The sequence below is a fragment of the Merops nubicus genome, unplaced genomic scaffold, assembly GCF_000691845.1.
Source record: "Merops nubicus isolate BGI_N331 unplaced genomic scaffold, ASM69184v1 scaffold8630, whole genome shotgun sequence".
Taxonomy (NCBI): Eukaryota; Metazoa; Chordata; class Aves; order Coraciiformes; family Meropidae; genus Merops; species Merops nubicus.
In genome coordinates, this window is record NW_008584770.1 from 1 (window position 1) to 19374 (window position 19374).

At 45.5% G+C, this 19374-nt stretch overlaps 1 protein-coding gene across 1 annotated transcript in view; it reads left to right on the plus strand.

Moving 5' to 3' along the window:
* Nucleotides 1-7182: 7182 nt before the first annotated feature.
* The window catches only part of LOC103777707 (serine/threonine-protein phosphatase 4 regulatory subunit 1-like), a gene marked incomplete at both ends in the record, with an annotated part of 14318 nt that continues 2126 nt past the window's right edge, over nt 7183-19374 (plus strand). Inside the window, 8 exons of the mRNA XM_008945269.1 lie at nt 7183-7325; nt 9474-9620; nt 11277-11384; nt 11981-12046; nt 13411-13569; nt 15053-15183; nt 15878-15889; nt 16483-16991. Coding sequence (XP_008943517.1) covers nt 7183-7325; nt 9474-9620; nt 11277-11384; nt 11981-12046; nt 13411-13569; nt 15053-15183; nt 15878-15889; nt 16483-16991 — 1275 coding nt within the window. The remainder of the gene's footprint in view (nt 7326-9473; nt 9621-11276; nt 11385-11980; nt 12047-13410; nt 13570-15052; nt 15184-15877; nt 15890-16482; nt 16992-19374) is intronic.

The window sequence follows — 19374 nt, forward strand, 5'->3', positions numbered from 1 at the left end:
TTTTTGGTCAGGGTTGATACTTTCTCAGTGTCAGTAAAAGCAGCATTTCAGGCTTTTCCTGCATTGTGGAAGTTCTCTCTCAGCTCTGCCAAACTAGTAAAGCTGGATTCTGCAGCTGCCCCACAGAGGAGATTCCTGCAGGAGGCTTCAGTGGGAGCTTTGTGCCTCGAGTGGCTGCAGTGGTGGACTTGGCCTCTTTCTGGGAGACAAATTATTAGGGTCTTAAACCCTGTGGAAAAGCAAATCTCATTCCCTGATGAATTATCTTCTTCAGATGTGGACTTTATTAATCCAACTGCAGCAGAGTGAGTTCTATTCCTGTTGGTTTGGGGTTTGTTTTCTTATGGTTGCTATCACTAGGCTTGTTTTTTATTCTTCTCTTTGGCTTTTTACAATTATATGATTTTTTTTTTCACCCAACTCATTCTGTAAAACCAGAACAAGAACTGAATTTGGAGTGAGGAGAGACTGGAGAAGTATCCTGTGTGTTTTGACTTGGTTAGAGTCAGATATCTGTGTGCTTCAAGCCATCCAGGAGCCAACCTTTCATGTTTAAAGGCAAAAAGAAATAAAAATAACCCCAAACTGTTGGGAAGTCAAACTAAACTGCAGGTCTTGTTTCTAACAGGTGATACTCCTTAGTCTTAGGCCTGTTTTTGTCCATTTGAGGGTATTTCTTGTCAAATCAAGGCACAGAAAACAAGGCACCTCTCTGATTTGGGCAGTCCTTGGTGGGATGAGGTTTAATGTGAATGTTTCCAGGGTGCACAATACCCATTGTCTGATTTATTTCTTTTAGACATGGTCTTTGCTGGAAGAAGAAAAGTGTGTAGGAGTTTTTTTTTAGGGTTTATTCTGTTGTGTTTTTAAAACTTTGGTTGATGGGGTTGGGTTTTATTTTGTAGTGGTTTTTAGTAGGTTTTTAGCTTTTTCTCTTTGGTTTTGCTCATGTTTTTCTCTTTAATAAGCTGGGGCTGCAATGAGACAAATTTTTCCATTCCTCATCTGTTGTGGTAACACTTCAAGAAGCTAAATGTCATCTCCATTGTGCTAAAAACTGCATTAATGTGAAATCAAATTTAATCTTTGCTAGAAAAAAAAAACTGGGTCCAAAGACATGACTTTGGGATGGAGAGCACAAAAAATGAGTTTGCTGTGATCAACACAAATCTTGACACACCAACTGGGTAGCCAAAACCTGAAGTTTTTGAGGCAAAGGCAAATATCAGCTCTAAAATTATTTTTCAAAGACTATTGTCAAAAAATTCTTAAAGAAATAGCTTTTGGTGAGAAATCATTTGGACTCTGAGTAGTGTTTTATTAATGTCATTGATTTATGAGAGTTTCTTTGGGGGGGGAAAGAATTAAAAACACTTATTTGCCTGTGGAATCATTAGTAAAACAACCTAACCTATACCTAATTAATACTCAGTGATATTTAACATCTGTCAGCAGCCAGTGGTGGTGGTGGACAGAGGGGGTTGTAGTGAAACCAAGAAGCAGCTTGGCAGAGAAGCCCAGCCCTGGGCAAATGTTAATTTATCCCCTAGAAACCCTTGGTAGGGATAAAGAGCTTATCTTGGTGTTAAAAGATCTGGGCCTCCTCTGGTCTCAGGTGTAGACCAGAGCTTGAACAAGAGCCTTAGGTGTGTCCTTTTTGGGTTCTGAGTAAATCAGTTTTTTTCTCCTGAATGTGATCACTTCACTGCATCAACTCAGTTGTGGGTGCAGCTAGCAAAACAAACTCCTTTTAAAAACAATTATTAGGCTAATTGGCCATTAAGTTTTGGAGCTGTGTAATCTGGGAGACCTCACAACCTTAATGACTTCAGAGAGTGCTCAGCCTGTGCCAGTGAGACCATTTCAATTACCACTGCTGGTGTGGAGAGGGATGCCAACAGGACCTGTTGAGTTGCACAGAATTCAGCATTTTATTGAACAAAAACTTCCTGTGTAAGCCATTGGAATGCTAATATTTGCCTTGCCCAGCTGGCAGGACCTCTAAATGTGTTTTATCCCCTCCCACATCTTCATCTTTTAGGATTTTCCATGTTTCTTCTCCCACCTCCTGCTACAAGAAGAATTTCTTTCCCTTTGCTTGATGTGATCCTCTTTCATCTCCATGCATCTGATGGGTGATTAATGATGACTTTACCCTCTCTCCTTAGCCTGTATTTCACTCCTCACTCTGCCAGTCAGCTCTGAAGCTCATTTCTGGTTAGTAAGAGAGAAGAAGCTGAGAACTGAAGCAGCACATGTCAGTCTTTCTGATGGACTCCTGAGCTAGAAGGGATGGGCTCTGGCTAAAGTGTATTTTCACTGGTCTAGATTTTCTTTTGTCTTCCAAAAGGGTGGGAAATTTGGAGGAAGAGATAGAATCATAGAATGGTTTTGGTTGGCAGAGACCTTAAAGATCATCAAGTCCAACCCTTCCCCCATCCCTGCCAGGTCCCCACTGCCCCGTGTCCCTCACCCCACATCTCCACAGCTTGGAAACCCCTCCAGGGGTGGGGACTCCACCACTGCCCTGGGCAGCCTGGCACAGCCCTGGGCAACCCTCCAGGGGAAGAAATTGTTCCTCAGGTCCAACCTCAACCTCCCCTGGTGCAACTTGAGGCCGTTTTCTTTTGTCTTATCTCTTGTTCTTTGGGAGAAGGGACTGAGCCACCCCTGACCTGCTCCCAGCTCCAGGCTCCTGTCAGGAGCTGTGCAGAGCCAGAAGGTCTCCCCTGAGCCTCCTTTGCTCCAGGCTCAGCACCCCCAGCTCCCTCAGCTGCTCCTCCCCACACTTGGCCTCTAGACCCTTCCCCAGCAGCTCCGTTGCCCTTCTCTGGCCACGCTCCAGTCCCTCAAGGTCCTTCTGGGAGTGAGGGGCCCAAAACTGAACCAAGTGTTTGAGGTGCAGCCTCCCCAGTGCTGAGTGCAGGGGGACAATCCCTGCCCTAGTCCTGCTGGCCACACTAGTGCTGACACAAGCCATGATGCTGGTGGCCTTCCTGGCCAGCTGGGCACACCCTGCCCAGTTTTGTTACTGATTTTCAGCAATGTTGAGTCACAGGCAGCTCTGTTGCTCTGGAAAGCTGTGCCAGCTTTTCCTACATAGAATGGGTTGGGTTGGAAGAGACATTAAAGATCCCCCAGTTCCAACCCCCTGCCATGGGCAGGGACACCTCCCACTAGAGCAGGTTGCTCTAAGCCCCATCCAGTGTGTCCTTGAACAGTTCCAGGGGTGGAGCATCCACAGCTTCCCTGGGTGATGTTTTCCAGGGTCTCATCACCCTCACAACCCAGAACTTGCTCCTAATTTCTAGTCAAAGTCTCCCCTCTTCCAATTTGAAGCCATCACCCTTGTGTCACTACAAGCCTTTGTACAAAGTCCCTTCCAGCTGTCTTGTAGGCCCCCTTCAGATGCTGAAAGGCCACCAAAAGGTCTCCCTGGAGCCTTCTCTTCCCCAGGCTGTGCACAGGGGTATCTATACATAGAGATTATGAAGGTGTTTGTGTTGCTTGTTTCCCTCTAGTGTGGTTAAATCAGTATTTTTCACTTACCTTTCACCAATTTTTTTATTCCTAAAGAATGAAAGTGTAAAGGCCAAACTGTGCACTGACACCTTTACCTCTCACTCAGTGCTGAATGAAAACCACAATAGGTGTTTTTAACCTTTAAACAGTGATTTGTGAAAGAGCTAAATCTGAATTTTGGGGTGTACAGGTCAAAATCTGCCCAGATTCTGGAGGTGTTGGTTGGAATGTGTGTCTGGTTTCATGTGGTCTAGAAATGGAGGGGCAGAACTGTGTCATTTTGTTCTGGCACCTTCTTTTCAAAGTTATGTCAGAAACAGAACAACTAAAAGTCCATTTTCACTTCTTTCATTCTTAGTTTTACTCAATTCAGTAAAATTCTGTGTCTGGAGAATACACAAGACCTGGGGCATGAAACAAAGTGCTAATGAATGAGGAAAACAAGTACAAGTTTGCTTCTGAGTTCAATTTATTTTGGTTTTGACAAGTTGCAACTTTATTTCTAGTCCCCTGCTAGTTTAAGGCATAGACTTGTGCCTTCAGGAGATAGTTTGTAAAGAACAGCATTTGAAAATACTTCCTCTGTGGAAAACCAGTGTTCCAAGTAAATGCTACAGGAACCTAATTGTCTGCAGGGATTTTTCCAGGGTGCCTAAAATAGAAGCTTCCAGTCTTGATGTGAAGCAAAAAAATCTCCACCCACATTTTGTTTAAACTGTGAGAAAGCCTGGACCTGACTATTGTGAAGTGTGAAAACCAGAGTCCAGCTGGATGAGTTTATGCATTAAGAAGCTGTGTGTAACAATTTTAACTGATGCTGCCATGCTCTGTTCATGGCCAAGCCCTAAATTTGGGGTAGAAAACCCCCAGAAAAGCTTAAACTGACTTGGCAGCTCAGACTGCATGGGTGGGTTGGGTTTGATGGACAGCAGAACGTGTTCTTCAGCAGCTGGAAGGATTGAGCTCCTGTCTCAGTTGGTAAGCTGGAGGTTTGGGTTCTTGTGTAGCAGCAGTGATTCCCCAGCAGGGCACAGCTGCCTTTTTGAGAGGGAGAGGAGGTGTGGCTTGCACAGCCAGCTGCAGCCCTCGTTGGGCTGGTTTGGATTCACCCCACTGGGATGGCAGAGCCATGACTTCAAACTTGGGGAACTGAACCACAGAGTCATGGAATTGCTTTGGTTGGAAGAGACCTTCAAAATCCTCAAGTTCAACCCTTCCCCCAGCACTGCCAGGTCTCCACTGCCCTGTGTCCCTCACACCACATCTCCACAGCTTGGAAACCCTTCCATGAGGACTCCACCACTGGACAACCCTTTGGGGGAAGACACTTCTCCTCATGTCCATCCTAACCCTCCCCTGGTGCAACCTGAGGCTGTTCCTCTTGTCCTTTCACTACGAATCTAAGAACTAAGGTGACTTTACAGTTCTATTTCATTCCTGGGCATGAATTTTTCAGCTCTTTAATTGCATCAGCTCCTCTGTCTGTGTTCCTCACAGAGCCAGAGCTCGTGCAGAAGCTCAGGAAGAAGTGGGCTCACTTTACACGAGCAGCCCTTTGATATTGGCAGGTGGTGAGGCCACTCACTGACGTGCTGCATAATAGATGAACCCTCTTCTGAAGAAGAAAAGGATCTTCTGGTTTTGATGTTCATTGTTCTCTTACTGGAGTGCTTCATGAAGAAATCTGTGAACCCAATGTCACAGCAAACATGGTGGATTTGGGGAGAAAGAGCATTGCTGTTACTTTCCCAGTGGATAAGAGTTCCCAAAGCCAAACCAATCTGCCCCTTTTGGGTGCCCAGTGTCCAAAGCTTCATCTGTAGCTCTAGATGGGCTCAGTGCAGAGCTCCTGTTGGCTCTGCCTGCACTGGAGGCATTTCTCCAGCAGCAAGTGTTGATGGAAGCAGTCCCAGAGCCCTCTCCCACTTGCTTCCCTCATCAGACTGTTCTGCCACTTGAGGGAGATGTGTGATGGCCCAGGGGAGGCAGTGGAAGTGCTGGTCCTTGCTGTGGTGGGGCAGGAGCTGTGTCAGCCACGTCAGGTCTTTCACACTCTTTGTTGTCTGGCTCCACAAAGGGTTGTGTTGGCACAATGGAAGCCACAGGTTTGGGGTTTGGGAGGGTGGGAACTGCCTGAAGCAAATCCAGAAACCATTTAAGAAGCACTGTTGCCAAAGATGCAGCCTCAGCCAAATTTATCTTCCTCCCTCTACCTTCTCTCTGCCCCCTCCTCCCCGATAAGTCATCTTCTATCTGCTGCAAGGAATGAGGCAGGAGTCCTCAGAAGTGAGAACAAGATCCTGGTGATAAATGTGGTGACATAAGCCTCTTGTACCCTTAGATCATGTCCTGGGCATGTCTTGGAATAGCACCTTATGGGGAAAGGTGGGAGTGAGTCCCTCCAGCCCTGGCACTGGGCCCTCACTCCAGTTTCTTGTCCAGCAAGTTCCAGTCTTCCTTTCCTTTAGTTGCTTGTCTTATCTGGGGGTGCTGAGCCTGGAGCAAAGGAGGCTCAGGGGAGACCTTCTGGCTCTGCACAGCTCCTGACAGGAGCCTGGAGCCAGGGGGGGGTCGGGCTCTGCTCCCAAGGGACAAGGGACAGGACAAGAGGAAACAGCCTCAAGTTGCCCCAGGGGAGGTTGAGGTTGGACCTGAGGAACAATTTCTTCCCTGCCAGGCTGCCCAGGGCAGTGGTGGAGTCCCCACCCCTGGAGGGGTTTCCAAGCTGTGGAGATGTGGGGTGAGGGACACGGGGCAGTGGGGACCTGGCAGTGCTGGGGGAAGGGTTGGACTTGAGGATTTTTGAGTCTCTTCCAATCAAAACTGTCCTTTTGCTTTGTTTCCTTTTGTTCAGGCCTAAGTTGTCACTTGTAACCACTGTTCAGGAGCCCTGTTAAATACAAATGCCAGTTATGTGCTTCTGTTTAAGAAGAGACAGTGCTTGTAATGTCTCATCTGGATTACAAATACTCCAAGGAGGATGATTCTGGTCATAAAAAGACAGAAATAGTTCTTGAATTGAAGCTGATTTTTTCAAAGTTGGAATTTAATCCACACTTATATTTCTTCTCTTGCTTCTCCTCTTATACCCCAAAGAGATGTTGGAGGGAGGATTAAGATTCATTCAAGGGGTGCACTGACCCCTGGATTTAAAAAATGAATGAAATATTTCTTTGAGAAACACACCTGAAAGGTTTAACAGAAAGAACTGGAAAGATCCTGGATCTTCTCCCTGGGATGAAAATATCAGTGGCCTTTTAGAGCAAAGAATGACCTAAGAGCATCTGTGGTTGTCCTGCTCAGTGGAGCTCTCCCAGGAGACACTGGCCAGGAGCCCCCTTCACTTTGTTTCTTCTTGTGGTACCAATTTTGGGTTGATTTTCTGCTTAGCAGGATTTTTTGAATGAGGTGATGCTCCTGGGGAGCTCAGATCCTGATACTCTTGATGTTTGGAGGTCATCTTGGGTTTTTCTTGACAACATGGGACACATCTTAGTAGCCTAGCAGGGCAGAGTGTAGCTGCACCTCATTTTGCAAGAAGATGCTGCTTGTCAACACAAAACTTGACATAAACACACCCCCAGGATGTGAAAAGCTCTTCTGGCAGTCAACCCACAGCCATTTCTTTGACTTTTTTGGGTTTTCTTTTGCCCCTGGCAGAGCCAACGGTGCGGGCAGAGCTGATGGAGCAGGTGCCTCACATTGCCATGTTCTGCCAGGAGAACAGACCCTCCATCCCTTATGCTTTCTCCAAATACTTACTGCCCATCGTGGTGCGATACCTCGCCGACCAGAACAACCAGGTAAGAGTCTCCTACAGAGAGCTCCTTAGCCAGCTGAATATACCTGCTGGGATGCTAAAGGGATTTAAATTTGCTGTCAGACCAGCATGTCATATTTTGGGGTGAAAATATTTTGAATGGATATAAAATACAAGACACTGAACTTCAGAAGTTCTTCCCCAGGAGAGTGGTGAGACCCTGGAATGGGTTGCCCAGGTTGGTGGTTGAGGCCCCATCCCTGGGGGTCTTTAAGGCCAGGCTGGAGGAGGCTCTGGGCAGCCTGATCTAGTGGGAGGTGTCCCTGCTCATGGCAGAGGGGTTGGAACTGGGGGATCCTTGTGGTCCCTTCCAACCCTGACAGATTCTGATCTGTTTTGGCAGAGGACTTTAGAGCCCTAATGGCTCAAGGGTTGGACTTGATGATCTTGGAGGTCCCTTCCAACCTAAAGGATTCTATGATTCTAAGTAAAGAAAATTTCCAGGTTTTTTTTCATCTAATGGCATCTATTCTGATTTCTGAGGCCTTTTATCTGGTGTTATATCCTTATGGACAAAATTAAACAGTCCCTTTGATAAGCTTATATAACTTAAATTCTTACAAAAAATAACACTAGTCATGAAAAACTAACCCTTTGATACAATTCAGTTTTTTAACACCATACCCAGATATTTGCATCTTAGTCCTAGAAAGCTTTTGGATTGAACCTGGGTGGTTTGTTTCTCCATGTGTCCGAGTTAAGTTTTCCTAGAACTTTTTTTTAGGCTTCTCCACATCATTTCAGACCAGGCTGATGGTGGGTGCTATGTTATTTTAAGTATTTTCAGCCTCTGAGTTTGTCACCTTTATATTTTCCTTGCCCTTTCCAGGTTCTCCATAATTAAGGTGGTACCCAGACCTATTGTTTTTAGTAGCTGTTTTGCTAATTCATGTATAATACAAGAGCCTACTTCTGCTTGATGCTTTCTTGGTAATGAAGTCAATGATTGTCTTAAGCTCTGAATTTCCATAGCTTATTGGGCTGGTTTGCTCCAAACCAAAGATCTCAAAGGTGTTTTCAAAACTGCTGCCTTGCAGTCTGTAGCCTTTTGTTGCCCAGCATGTTTTCTCTTCTGATAAAACTACGTTTTTTTGAGAGACTGGGATTAGCCAGATATGAAGTCAGGTGATTAATTCCAGAATCCCAGCATGGTGGGGTTGGAAGGGACCTCTGGAGATCATCTCATCCAGCCCCCTGCTCCAGCAGCTCACCCACAGCAGGGTGCCCAGGGTCACAGCCAGGAGGGTTTGGGATCTCTCCAGAGCAGGAGACTCCACAGCCTCTCTGGGCAGCTGCTCCAGGCTCTGCACCCTCACACCAAAGAATTTTCTTCTCCTGCTCAGATGGAACCTCCTGGGTTCCATTTTGTGCCCATTGCCTCTTGTCCTATCAGTGGGCACAAGATTCTGGCCCCAACCTCTTGACCCCTGGGGCCCTTCAGCTCTTGCTCAGCACTGCTCAGATCCCCTCTGAGTCTTCTCTTCTCCAGCTGAACAGCCCCAGGGCTCTCAGCCTGTCCTGGCACAGAGATGCTCCAGCCCCTCAGCATCTCCACAGCCTCCACTGGACTCTCTCCAGTAGCTCCTGGTCTCTCCTAACTAGGGAGCCTGGAGCTGGACACAGTTCCTGTGACCTAATGGTGATCTTATTTTAGTACAGTCTTTTTTTTTTTAAGATAAGACTAAACAAAATTGTGTCTCAGTTTAAAAACCAGTTGAAATAAACAGTTATTCATTGTCAGCCAGACTTGTTAATCTCAGAAAAAGAGGATTTAAGAATATTCACATTCCTTAGGACTTTGTTGCTCCCAATTAGTTGTGCTGCTTTGCTTCAAGTATTGCACGAGCTTTGCCATGACTGCTCCTTTGGCCATTGTCCTGTGGTTTGGGAAGTAGGTGGCCACTGTGATAACAGCATTACCTTGGTTTACAATGTGTGGGTGTTCTGGGCTTCAGACATGGTGTGTGTCAAATATGGAGTGTTTGCAGAAGGGCTTTTTGGAACACTTGTCCTCTCCAAGGGCAGGGTATAGGGACAGCTTCCAAAATACAAGGTAACTAAAAAAAAAACACCCCAAAACGAAACACAATTCCATGAATTCCTTGATTCTATTTTTGCCTCTTTGTATTAGGTCAGGAAGACAAGCCAGGCAGCACTGCTGGTGCTGCTGGAGCAAGAACTCATAGAGAGATATGATGTGGAGACCAAAGTGTGCCCTGTCCTCATCGACCTGACGGCTCCCGACAGCAACGACGACGTGAAGACAGAAGCTGTGGCTGTAAGTACCAGCAGCTCCACACCCCCTGGTGTAAACCTTGCTTAAACAACTCCCATGGCAGTCATCTTTCCAGGCTGCACATCCACAGGGTGTTAAAGAGGGGGAAAAAAAATGACATTGCTATCCAGAACTAACCCTTTTTTCCCTGCTGTGTTATGCTCCAGGCAGAGTTAAGATTTCAATTCTTTACAGCCTATATGAGCTGTTGAAAAACCCAGCTGGAGAAGGCAGCCCAGGGCATTCATTTCACTGACTCCTACAGCTTCTGCTGGTTTTGGCTGTTTAGGTTTTTTTTCAGGTTGGGTGGTTTTATGGGAGTTTCAATTGCATATGTAGAAAATTTCCATGGGTGGAATAAACCTTTAATGCTTGAGTGCTGTTGGTCTTTGCTGTGTGTCTGTTCTCCTCATGGATTTTGGTTTATAATAATGTTCTCCTCATGGATTTTGGTTTATAATAATGTTCTCCTCATGGATTTTGGTTTATAATAATGTTCTCCTCGTGGATTTTGGTTTATAATAATGTTCTCCTCATGGATTTTGGGCAAAATAATAAGCAGCTGAGTTGAAGAGTTCATCGTTGGTTGGTGGGTTTCTTTTTTCCATTAGCCACAACCTTAATAAACTCAAGTTAAAATAGTAAGCAAATTAATGAGCTGTGCTGCCACTTCTCCTTTATAATGTGTACAACTTCATGCTTCTGTTGATTTTTTTGCCATTTATGTTGATGCTTTTTTGCTGGGTGACTTTAAATTTACTTTTTTTAAATTGTTTTTGCTGGAGAGAGACTTTATTAATATTTTACTTTCATAATATGCCTGGATTCATAAACACTAAGCAGGCTGGACACTCTTGCCTTTGGCACCAAATTCCTGGTACCTCCTTGAAAAAGCTTACAAATGCATCCAGGATAAAATTCCAAGCAGAATAGTTTTACTCTTCATTATTTTAAAGATATTAAAACTTGGCAAAGGTGTCTGTAGCTCCCTGACCCCCCTAGACATTAGGAGAACAGAAATTTATTACAGGAGAATGAATTTATTAGTCAATTGATATGATTAGGAAAGTTAACCACAAAATTCTTTTAGATTACCTTCTTTTTTGGGGGAGTTGTAGTAAAAATCAGAATGAAAGAGCAGTTAGAGGGAAAAGCTGTCTCTTTTTTTGCTGCTGATACAACTTTTTGGTAATTTGATATTAGGGAGTTGAATGTGCACAATATAAAGTGTTGTAATTAACTTTTAAACCATACAGAAGTGGTAGAAGCTTCTGAAGCATATTAATCATTAATAATTTTCTGTGAATTGTCAATATTTGCATTCATTAAGTATTGGAATAGTGAAAGAATCTTGTGCTTGGGTTTGTGTAAGTCTGTTTGGATAGAGTAATTTGAGAGTTCAGTTCTCTCAGGAATTTGATTTAGTTTGAACAACCAATGTCTTCTACAGTCATGACAGGAGGGTAAAAAGACAAAACCCTTTTTACAGAAGCAGCCAAAGCTTTTTAATTTAAACTATGACTTTTTCTTCAATATTTTCCACTCTTTTCAATAAAATTACGTGCCTCGAAATGAAAATGAAAGGTGTAAAGCCTCTGCTTAACCAGCAGGGAATTGTGTGGTGTGTGTGCATCCCTGATGAGTGTCTGTCTTGCTTAGATCATGTGCAAAATGGCCTCCATGGTGGGAAAGGACATCACAGAACGACTGGTGCTGCCCAGGTTCTGTGAGATGTGCTGTGACTGCAGGATGTTCCACGTCCGCAAGGTGGGACCCGGGGCTGCTGGGTGGCATGAGCTGTGAGAGGGTCTTACCCTTCACTAAATGACTTTTTCCTCCTACATCTCATTTGTGACATAGATGGGTGAAAGCTGGGGGGGGGTTCACCTCAAATTTCCACTGATTTGTTTTTTTTTTCCCCAGAGTCCCTCCCTACTTCTCTTCTCAAAGAGCAAATCTGCTTGTCCCTCTGATAGCCACAAAAATGGGAACCAGCTGTAACTGATACAGCATTGGCCACCTGAGCTCATATCTCTGGGTGCAGATGGAATTCAAGATGCTCATTAAGATGAAATAAACCACCACTCCATCATGGGGTTGGGGTGTTGAGGCTGTGTTCTGATTTCACCCCACCACTGCACACCTCATTTTCCTTGAGAGCTGCTTGTAGTCTTTCATCTGACAGCACTTGGATGTGTTTTATCTTCCTTCCTTTCACTTAAATTCTAGGGTGATTCTTTCATGAAAAAAAACCCCAACTAATTAAGCTTGAACTGCAGAACTGTTTATTTTTTCCCTTTGCTTTTGTTTGCTGTATGAAAACAATGATCTTAGTGGTTATTTGTTACATTTTTGTCTCCAAGGTATGCGCAGCCAATTTTGGAGATATCTGCAGTGTGGTTGGCCAGCAAGCCACTGAAGAAATGCTGGTAAGTCATTTCTTAAAGGATTTTCCTTTGTGATACAAGTCAGTAGTGGAGCTGGACAAGGGCAGCTAAAATTATTAGCCAACTATTACATTCCTTTAGTAAGGAGAGAGTAGAAAAGCTGCAACTCTTCAGTTTTGCTGATGTGAGGCTGTGAGTCATGTTCACAGAATCCTGAAGGCAGTTCAAGTGAGTACAGAACTCTTACTTGCCAAGTCAAGAGAGCCTAGAGCTACAGGCTGCTCAGTTCCAGAGCTGGGAGAATCAGCAGAGGAGCCCCAGCAATGCCCCAAGGGGGGAACCCCTCTGCTGGGAGCCCAGCAGGAGAGAGTTGGGCTGGGGCAGCTGAGAGGAGAAGGCTCCAGCTGGGGAGACCTGCTGGGGACCTGCCAGGACTTCCAGGGGGCCTACAGGAAAGATGGGGACAATCTTTTGATGAGGGCCTGATCTTTTTCAAGTCAGTTTTCCCAACTCTAACAAATACTTGCAGCCCTCCTGGGAAGGAGGAGAAGAAAGGCAGAGAAAATAAAGAGCTCTCCTTGTGCAGGTTTCCATCCCACGTGGTTCTTGACTGGGGATGCAAATGGATTCTCTCACACAAATGGGAAATATGTCTTATGAATTTGGATTAGAACTTTGTAAAGGCTGCAATTAGACTATGAAATGAAAAAGTGGTGCAATTTCTATCTGAAAGGAATGATGTGTGGCTGGGCAGTTGGAGCTTTCTTCCCATAACAGGAAATAACCATTTTCTGCTGGTCTTAGGTCATTAACCAGCAATTCTCTCATGCCCCTGTTCCTCTGTGCAGTTCAGGCCCTGGACTGTGGGGCAGCTGTGGCAGAGACTGGTAAATCTTAACACCCAGAAGTTTAGGTGGAAGAGAAAGGTTTTCTTTCTTTCTGAAGATGCTCTTCCTTTGCATTTTAGTGAGAATCTAACAAAACTCTGCAGTGGTCTCTGCAGGTAAAACACTAATGCATCAGTATTCTGTGTTTGTGTTCCTTCCAGTGTTACCTGCTTTAAAAGAATGGGGTAGGGATGAGGGTTTGGTTTCTGATAGGTTTTCTGTGCTTGGGGGTATTTTTGGAATTGAGTTTGGAATTCTTTGGCTTTTTATATATATCAGGCTAGAAATTTAGCACTTTCTTGCTCTTCTTCAGACAACAGAAGAATTCTTCTCAGTATCGTGAGAAGGTTGGTGCTGCTCAACCCCTGTTCTTTGCCTTGCAATGTGAAACCTCATCCAAGTACAAGGGCAGCAGAGACCCAGAGGAAGGAAATGAATTGGGGGAGGTGGAAAAAGAAGAAGGAACTTGCTTTGAAACCAGCACAGCCTGTTCAAACTTGCCACCTTTGTTCCTAACAGCTGCCAAGGTTCTTCCAGCTCTGCTCCGACAACGTGTGGGGGGTTCGGAAGGCCTGTGCTGAGTGCTTCATGGCAGTGTCCTGTGCCACCTCCCAGGAAGTCAGGAGGACAAAGCTGTCCACCCTTTTTATTAATTTGATCAGTGATCCATCACGATGGGTAAGAATGGCTTTTTATTTCTTGAGTTTTAAAGGGTTTTACTGCAGTACTCTGGGTAGAACTTCTCCCCGTGAGCGCGGAGAACACAACTCATTTTGGGTACCTCAGGGAAAGTTTTTGGACTCCTTAGTTTGTCAGTGGGTATGGAGTGTCCCTCATGTTTTCACTGCAGCACGTGGGCTTGTTCAGCCTGGAGAAGAGAAGGCTCCAGGGAGGCCTTGTGGCCTTTCAGTATCTGAAGGAGGCCTACAAGAAAGCTGGGGAGGGACTTTTTCCAAGGGCTTGGAGTGATAGCACAAGGAGTGATGGCTTCAGACTGGAAGAGGAGAGATTTAGATTAGAAATTAGGAACAAGTTCTTCACTGTGAGGGTGTTGAGACACTGGAACAGGTTGCCCAGGGAAGTTGTGGATGTTCCATCTCTGGAATTGTTCAAGACCAGGCTGGATGGGACTTTGAGCAGTGTGGTCCAGTGGAGGTGTCCATGTCCAGTGGGGTTGGAACTAGATGGTCTTTAAGGCCCCTTCCAACCCATTCTGTGACTGTATGCAAGGAGAGCTTTGCCAGCTTTTCTCATGACTTAACACTGCTGAAGAGCAATAACAAAACTGGATAATGAGAGGTGATTTGTTTGTATTTCTTCAGGTTCCTACCACCACCTCCTTTTTTGAGGGCAAGAGGGGTGGTGGTGGTTGTTAACTGGGTTTGGGTTGGTTTGGTGTTGGTTTGGGTGGTATTTTTGTGGGGGTTTTTTTTTGTTCTGTTCTCTAGGTTTTTTGTTTTGTTTTCTTTTGTCCTGATGATTTACTCTTCAAACCTTGTTAAGGTTTGTTATTGAGCAGATTTCCAAGAGCCACAAGTAGATCTTTTGCACCAGGAGCACGAGCTCTTGGGTCCTTCAAAGTTGTGCAAGTTGTAGCCCAGCAGAATGAATCAAATAACAAAACTGGTGGTAGATATTTGTTGGGAAGGGGAGAAGAAGCAGCAGGAGGAAGGAGCAGATGAATGACATGGTCAAACAGGAGAGGGAAAAGAACTGAAAGCTTATAACAAGTCAAACTCATGGCAGTGAAATGTTGATTCCCTCTACATCATTCTTTCCTTCCAAGTTGTTTAAATTCTCAGCTGAACTTTCAAATTTCCCTCATTCTGTTACCTATATAACTGTGATTTCCTTGGTTGTGGGGAACAGGCCTGTCAGCTTGGTTACCTATCATTTAACTGGTTTTACCCTGCATTTTCTTAACTCTTTTTTTTTCACTAGCACTTTTTATGCAGCTGGCTGACAGGAGGAGCCTCTACTCTTGGTGTCCTTAGCAGGCTTATGACCCTTCCTGTTCCTAGTAGCAGGCATTTGTGATTTATAAGACAGAAAGATGGAGAGATATATATATAGAGAGAGGTATATATATGTATATATTTAGGTAGATATAAGTTTGTGTGTGTATATATCTGATTTTTTACCCTTGGACCCTTTCCCCTAGGTCCGCCAAGCTGCTTTTCAGTCCCTGGGGCCTTTCATATCAACCTTTGCTAATCCATCCAGCAGTGGCCAGTACTTCAAAGAAGAAGATGGTAAAAACCCAGAAGATGGTGGTTCTGCACAGGAAAACAGGTGAAGAATTTGCTCCATCTACACTGCTTTTTTCCCCTCCCTGTTTTTCTTCTGTATGAACTGCAAGTTAAGAAAATTAACTTTTCCTGTATAAACTGAATATTTATTGTGGTCAATGGAAAGATCTGGAACTTCTCATCTTTGTAGACTACCAGAATTTTCATTTAGTTACTAAAACTACATGACTATGGATGGATATGACTGAGCTTAGGATATACCTTCTGTACTGAGATGGCTGTTGGATAGACAAGGGAGAGCAGTGGACAGCAGTGCCTAGACTTCAGCTTTTGAGATGGTCCCCAGTAAGGTCCTCCCAGAGAAGCTGAAGAAGCATGGGCTGAATGAGCAGACAGTGAGCTGGATGGACAGCTGCCTCAGAAGCCTGGCCCTGAGGGTGATAGTTAGAGGCCAATAACTGGGCATGGACCTCAGGGGTCAATATTGGGTCCAGTCCTGCTTAACATCTTCATGAATGATCTGGATGGTGGAGCAGGGTGGACCCTCAGCAAGTTTGCTGGTGATGCAGAACTGGGAGGGGTGGCTGGTGTGTCAGAGGGTCATGCTGCCATCCAGAGGAGCCTCAATAGGCTGAAGAAATGGGCTGGAAGCCACCTGAGGTTCAGCAAGGGAAGTCCTGCACTTGGGGAGGAGCAACCCCAGGCACCAGTACAGGCTGGGGTCTGGCTGGAAAGAGCAGCTTTGCAAAGTAGGTTCATGAGGGTCCTTGTGGGCATCAAGGTGACTATGAGCCAGCAATGTGCCCTTGCAGTGAAGGCCAGTGATATCCTGAGCTGGACTGGGGGGGAGTGTTGCCAGCAGCTCAAGGAAGGTGGTTCTTCCTCTCTGCTCAGCCCTGCTGAGCCACAGCTGGAGTTCTGTGTCCAGTTCTGGGCTCCCCATTATCAGAGAGACATGAACATGCTGGAGAGATTCCAGGAATGGCTGAAAGGTGATGGACTGAAGGATCTCCCCTATGGGGAAAGACTGAGAGCTGGGACTGCTCAGGCTGGAGAAGTGAAGGCTCAGGGAGGATCTCATCAGTGTGTACAAACTCTCAGGATCCCTCTGGACACAATCCTGGGCAGGTAGCTTGGGGTGTCCCTGCTTGAGCAGAGGACCTCCTGAGGTCCTTCCAGCCTCAGCCCCTCGGTGATTCCACAGGGCAGTTCTCTGGGCTGGAAGTAAATCTAACTCAATAAATAACAAGCCAACAGCATGAGTGTGAATTTTTTCAAGAGCATCTGTTTGCAAGGAGTATATTTGGGGTTTTCAATGTTGGTTTGCTTTGGCACTCCACAGGGAACAAGTCAGGACTGCAGAAGATGTTACGACAGAGGATGAGCACAGCAGGACAGAGGATTTGTCTCCACACGTTGATTTTGCAACAAAACTTGAAAATACCATTGAAGATGAAAATACAGTGTCAAATAACTCCCTGAGGGAAAGTGGTTTCCAGACTGAGTCACCCTTCCATTGCACTTTGTCTTCAGAATCCCATGGGGAGATGGCTGATGAGCAGGAGAGAGGTTCTCCTTGCCACACAGCAGGTCTGAGGGAGCCTGGCCTGAGCTCCCAGGAGACTTCTCTTTCAGAGCAGGAATTGTACAACTCTTTCCATTTCTGGAGGACTCCACTTCCTGAAATAGATATTGACTTGGAGCTTCAGCAGGCTTCTGAGATAGTACTGGACAGAGAGATTCAGGAACTCACCATGCCAGCATCTTCAAACATTCCTATGGCAACAAGGAAAGAATTGGAGGAAATGATAGAAAATTTGGAACCCCACATAGATGATCCTGATGTTAAAGGTATAGTAAAGACAGCTTGAAGCAGTGTTTGGAGTTACATGTTGCTGGAGCAGTTTGGGCTTTAACCTTTCAGCTGTTGAAGTCTGAGGTGTGACTTTCTCCTGGTCCTCAAAGAGAGGTTTTTTCTCTTTTGATTTTAATTGTGGAAATTGGTGGTGACCTAAAAGGGAAGTTGTATTTGTGTGAAGATGTTTAAAGGTACTACAGGTCCACTAAGGAGGTTGTGTTACTCTGGAGCTGAGCAGTCCCATGGGGAAAACCTGCCTCTGTACCAGAAAAAGTAGGAAGGAAAAAGAGAGACAAGCTGGGAGTGGAAAAAACATTTGAGAATAAGCTGCTACTCCTGCTTTCAACTTCTTGCTGTTAATAGGTTGATGTGCTAAGAATTTCTTAAACTCATTTTGGGCTGCTTCTATTTAATCTATCATGAAGTCAGCAGATTGAAGTTTGTTGCTTTAAGAATGGTTTGGGCCAATCTAAGGCAAGAGAGAAATGAAATTCAGCCTCACTAATGATTTCAGTCCTCACATAACCCATCTGTGAAGCCCACTGTCAAAACTTTTTCTTAAATTCATTTTGGGCTGCTTCTATTTATCATGAAGTCAGCAGATTGAAGTTTGTTGCTTTAAGAATGGTTTGGGCCAATCTAAGGCAAGAGAGAAATGAAATTCAGCCTCACTAATGATTTCAGTCCTCACATAACCCATCTGTGAAGCCCACTGTCAAAACTTGCCCTGCTCTTTGGGTTTGGTGACTGGTGCAGTTCATGCTGAGTTGGGGTGGAGGTGGGTGCTCCTCATTACATGGTCACCTCTGGGTTCTGTTCTGTTCCTCTGATTTGATCAGGGCTGGGTGGTGAAGCCTCATGAAACACCTTCTAAACCATGTCCTCTTTATTTCCTCTTGCCTGTGCTGTCCTTATTCAGTCTAAATACTTCAGAAGCTGCAATTGAAGGATGTGCCTGTTTTGATTTGATGATGCTGCTGTCCTAACTTTACTCAGTGTGTTGAGGTGTAAGGACATTGAGAGTCCAACCCTGACAGAACAGAGTTCATTTGGTAGGCTTGTCTCAAACACCAAAGTGTGCAGAGAAGTGGTAGGTATCCAGACTTTAGACCCTGAGCCTGTATTTTGGACCTGAGACTCCATAATTTGTGAGAAGAAGGAGGTGACTGACTGCCTTTGGGGGTGATCCAGAAGATCAGAGCCCTGCCTGCCCCTTTCCTCATGGCAATACCAGTATTTCTTTCATCTTTGCCATCTAAAACTGCATTGGCAAACTGGTTTAAACACACAGCCCAAAGGTTGTCTTCAATTCATGGCTTTCTGCAAAATTTGATGAAACTTCTCAATTTCATAGTTTTCTCTCCAGTATTTGGGGCTTAAAGTGTTTGTCAGACAGCCCTGGTCCCAAGAGCAGTGCTCAGGGGCTTGCCCTGCTCTGTCCCTTCACCTCACATGATGTTTGGAGGAACCTTGTGCTGTGAGTGGGCTGGTTCTTGACAGCAGAGACTGAGCAAGCCAGGAGTTCTTCCCCTCTGGATTCTTCCTAAACCCCTGTGACCTTTTTCTTGCAGAAGGGATGGGAGCAGGAGATGCTGTGTTCTCTGGTGGGTCTCTGGAAACCTGCTGTGCTGAAGAGCTCTTGCAGGTGCACACCTTCTGGTTTCTAGAGGACATGGGGCAAGCATCCTAGAGACATCACAAGGTGCCACAAAAATCATCCAAGGGCTGGAACCCCTCTGCTGAGAGGCCAGGCTGGGAGAGTTGAGGCTGTGCAGCCTGGAGAGGAGAAGGCTCCAGGGAGACCTTCTGGTGGCCTTCTAGTACTTAAAAGTGCCCTACAGGAAACATGAGGACAATGTTTTTATCAGGGTCTGTTGTGACAGGACAAGGGGTGATGGGTTTAAAGTAAAAGAGGGAGTGTTAAACTGGAGAGAAGGTGGAAATGTTTGATACTGAGGGTGCTGAGCCCCTGGCCCAGGCTGCCCAGAGAGGTGGTCACTGCCCCATCCCTGGAACCATCCCAGGGGAGGTTGGACACAACTCTGAGCACCCTGCTCTAGCTGCAGATGTCCCTGCTCACAGCATCATTAAGATTGGAAAAGACTTCTAAGATCATCAGGTCCATCTGTCAGCCCAGCACTGCCAGGACCACTAAACCATGTCCCAAAGTGCCACATAGAAACAGGTTTTTTTTGAACCCCTCCAGGGCTGGTGACTCCAGCACCTCCCTGGGCAGCCTGGGCCCATCCCTCACCACTCTGCCAGGAGAGAAATTCTTCCTCAGATCCCATTGAAACCTCCCCTGGGGCAACTTCAGCCCATTGCCTCTTGTCCTATTGCTGGTTACTCGGGAGAAGAGCCCGACCCGCACCTCAC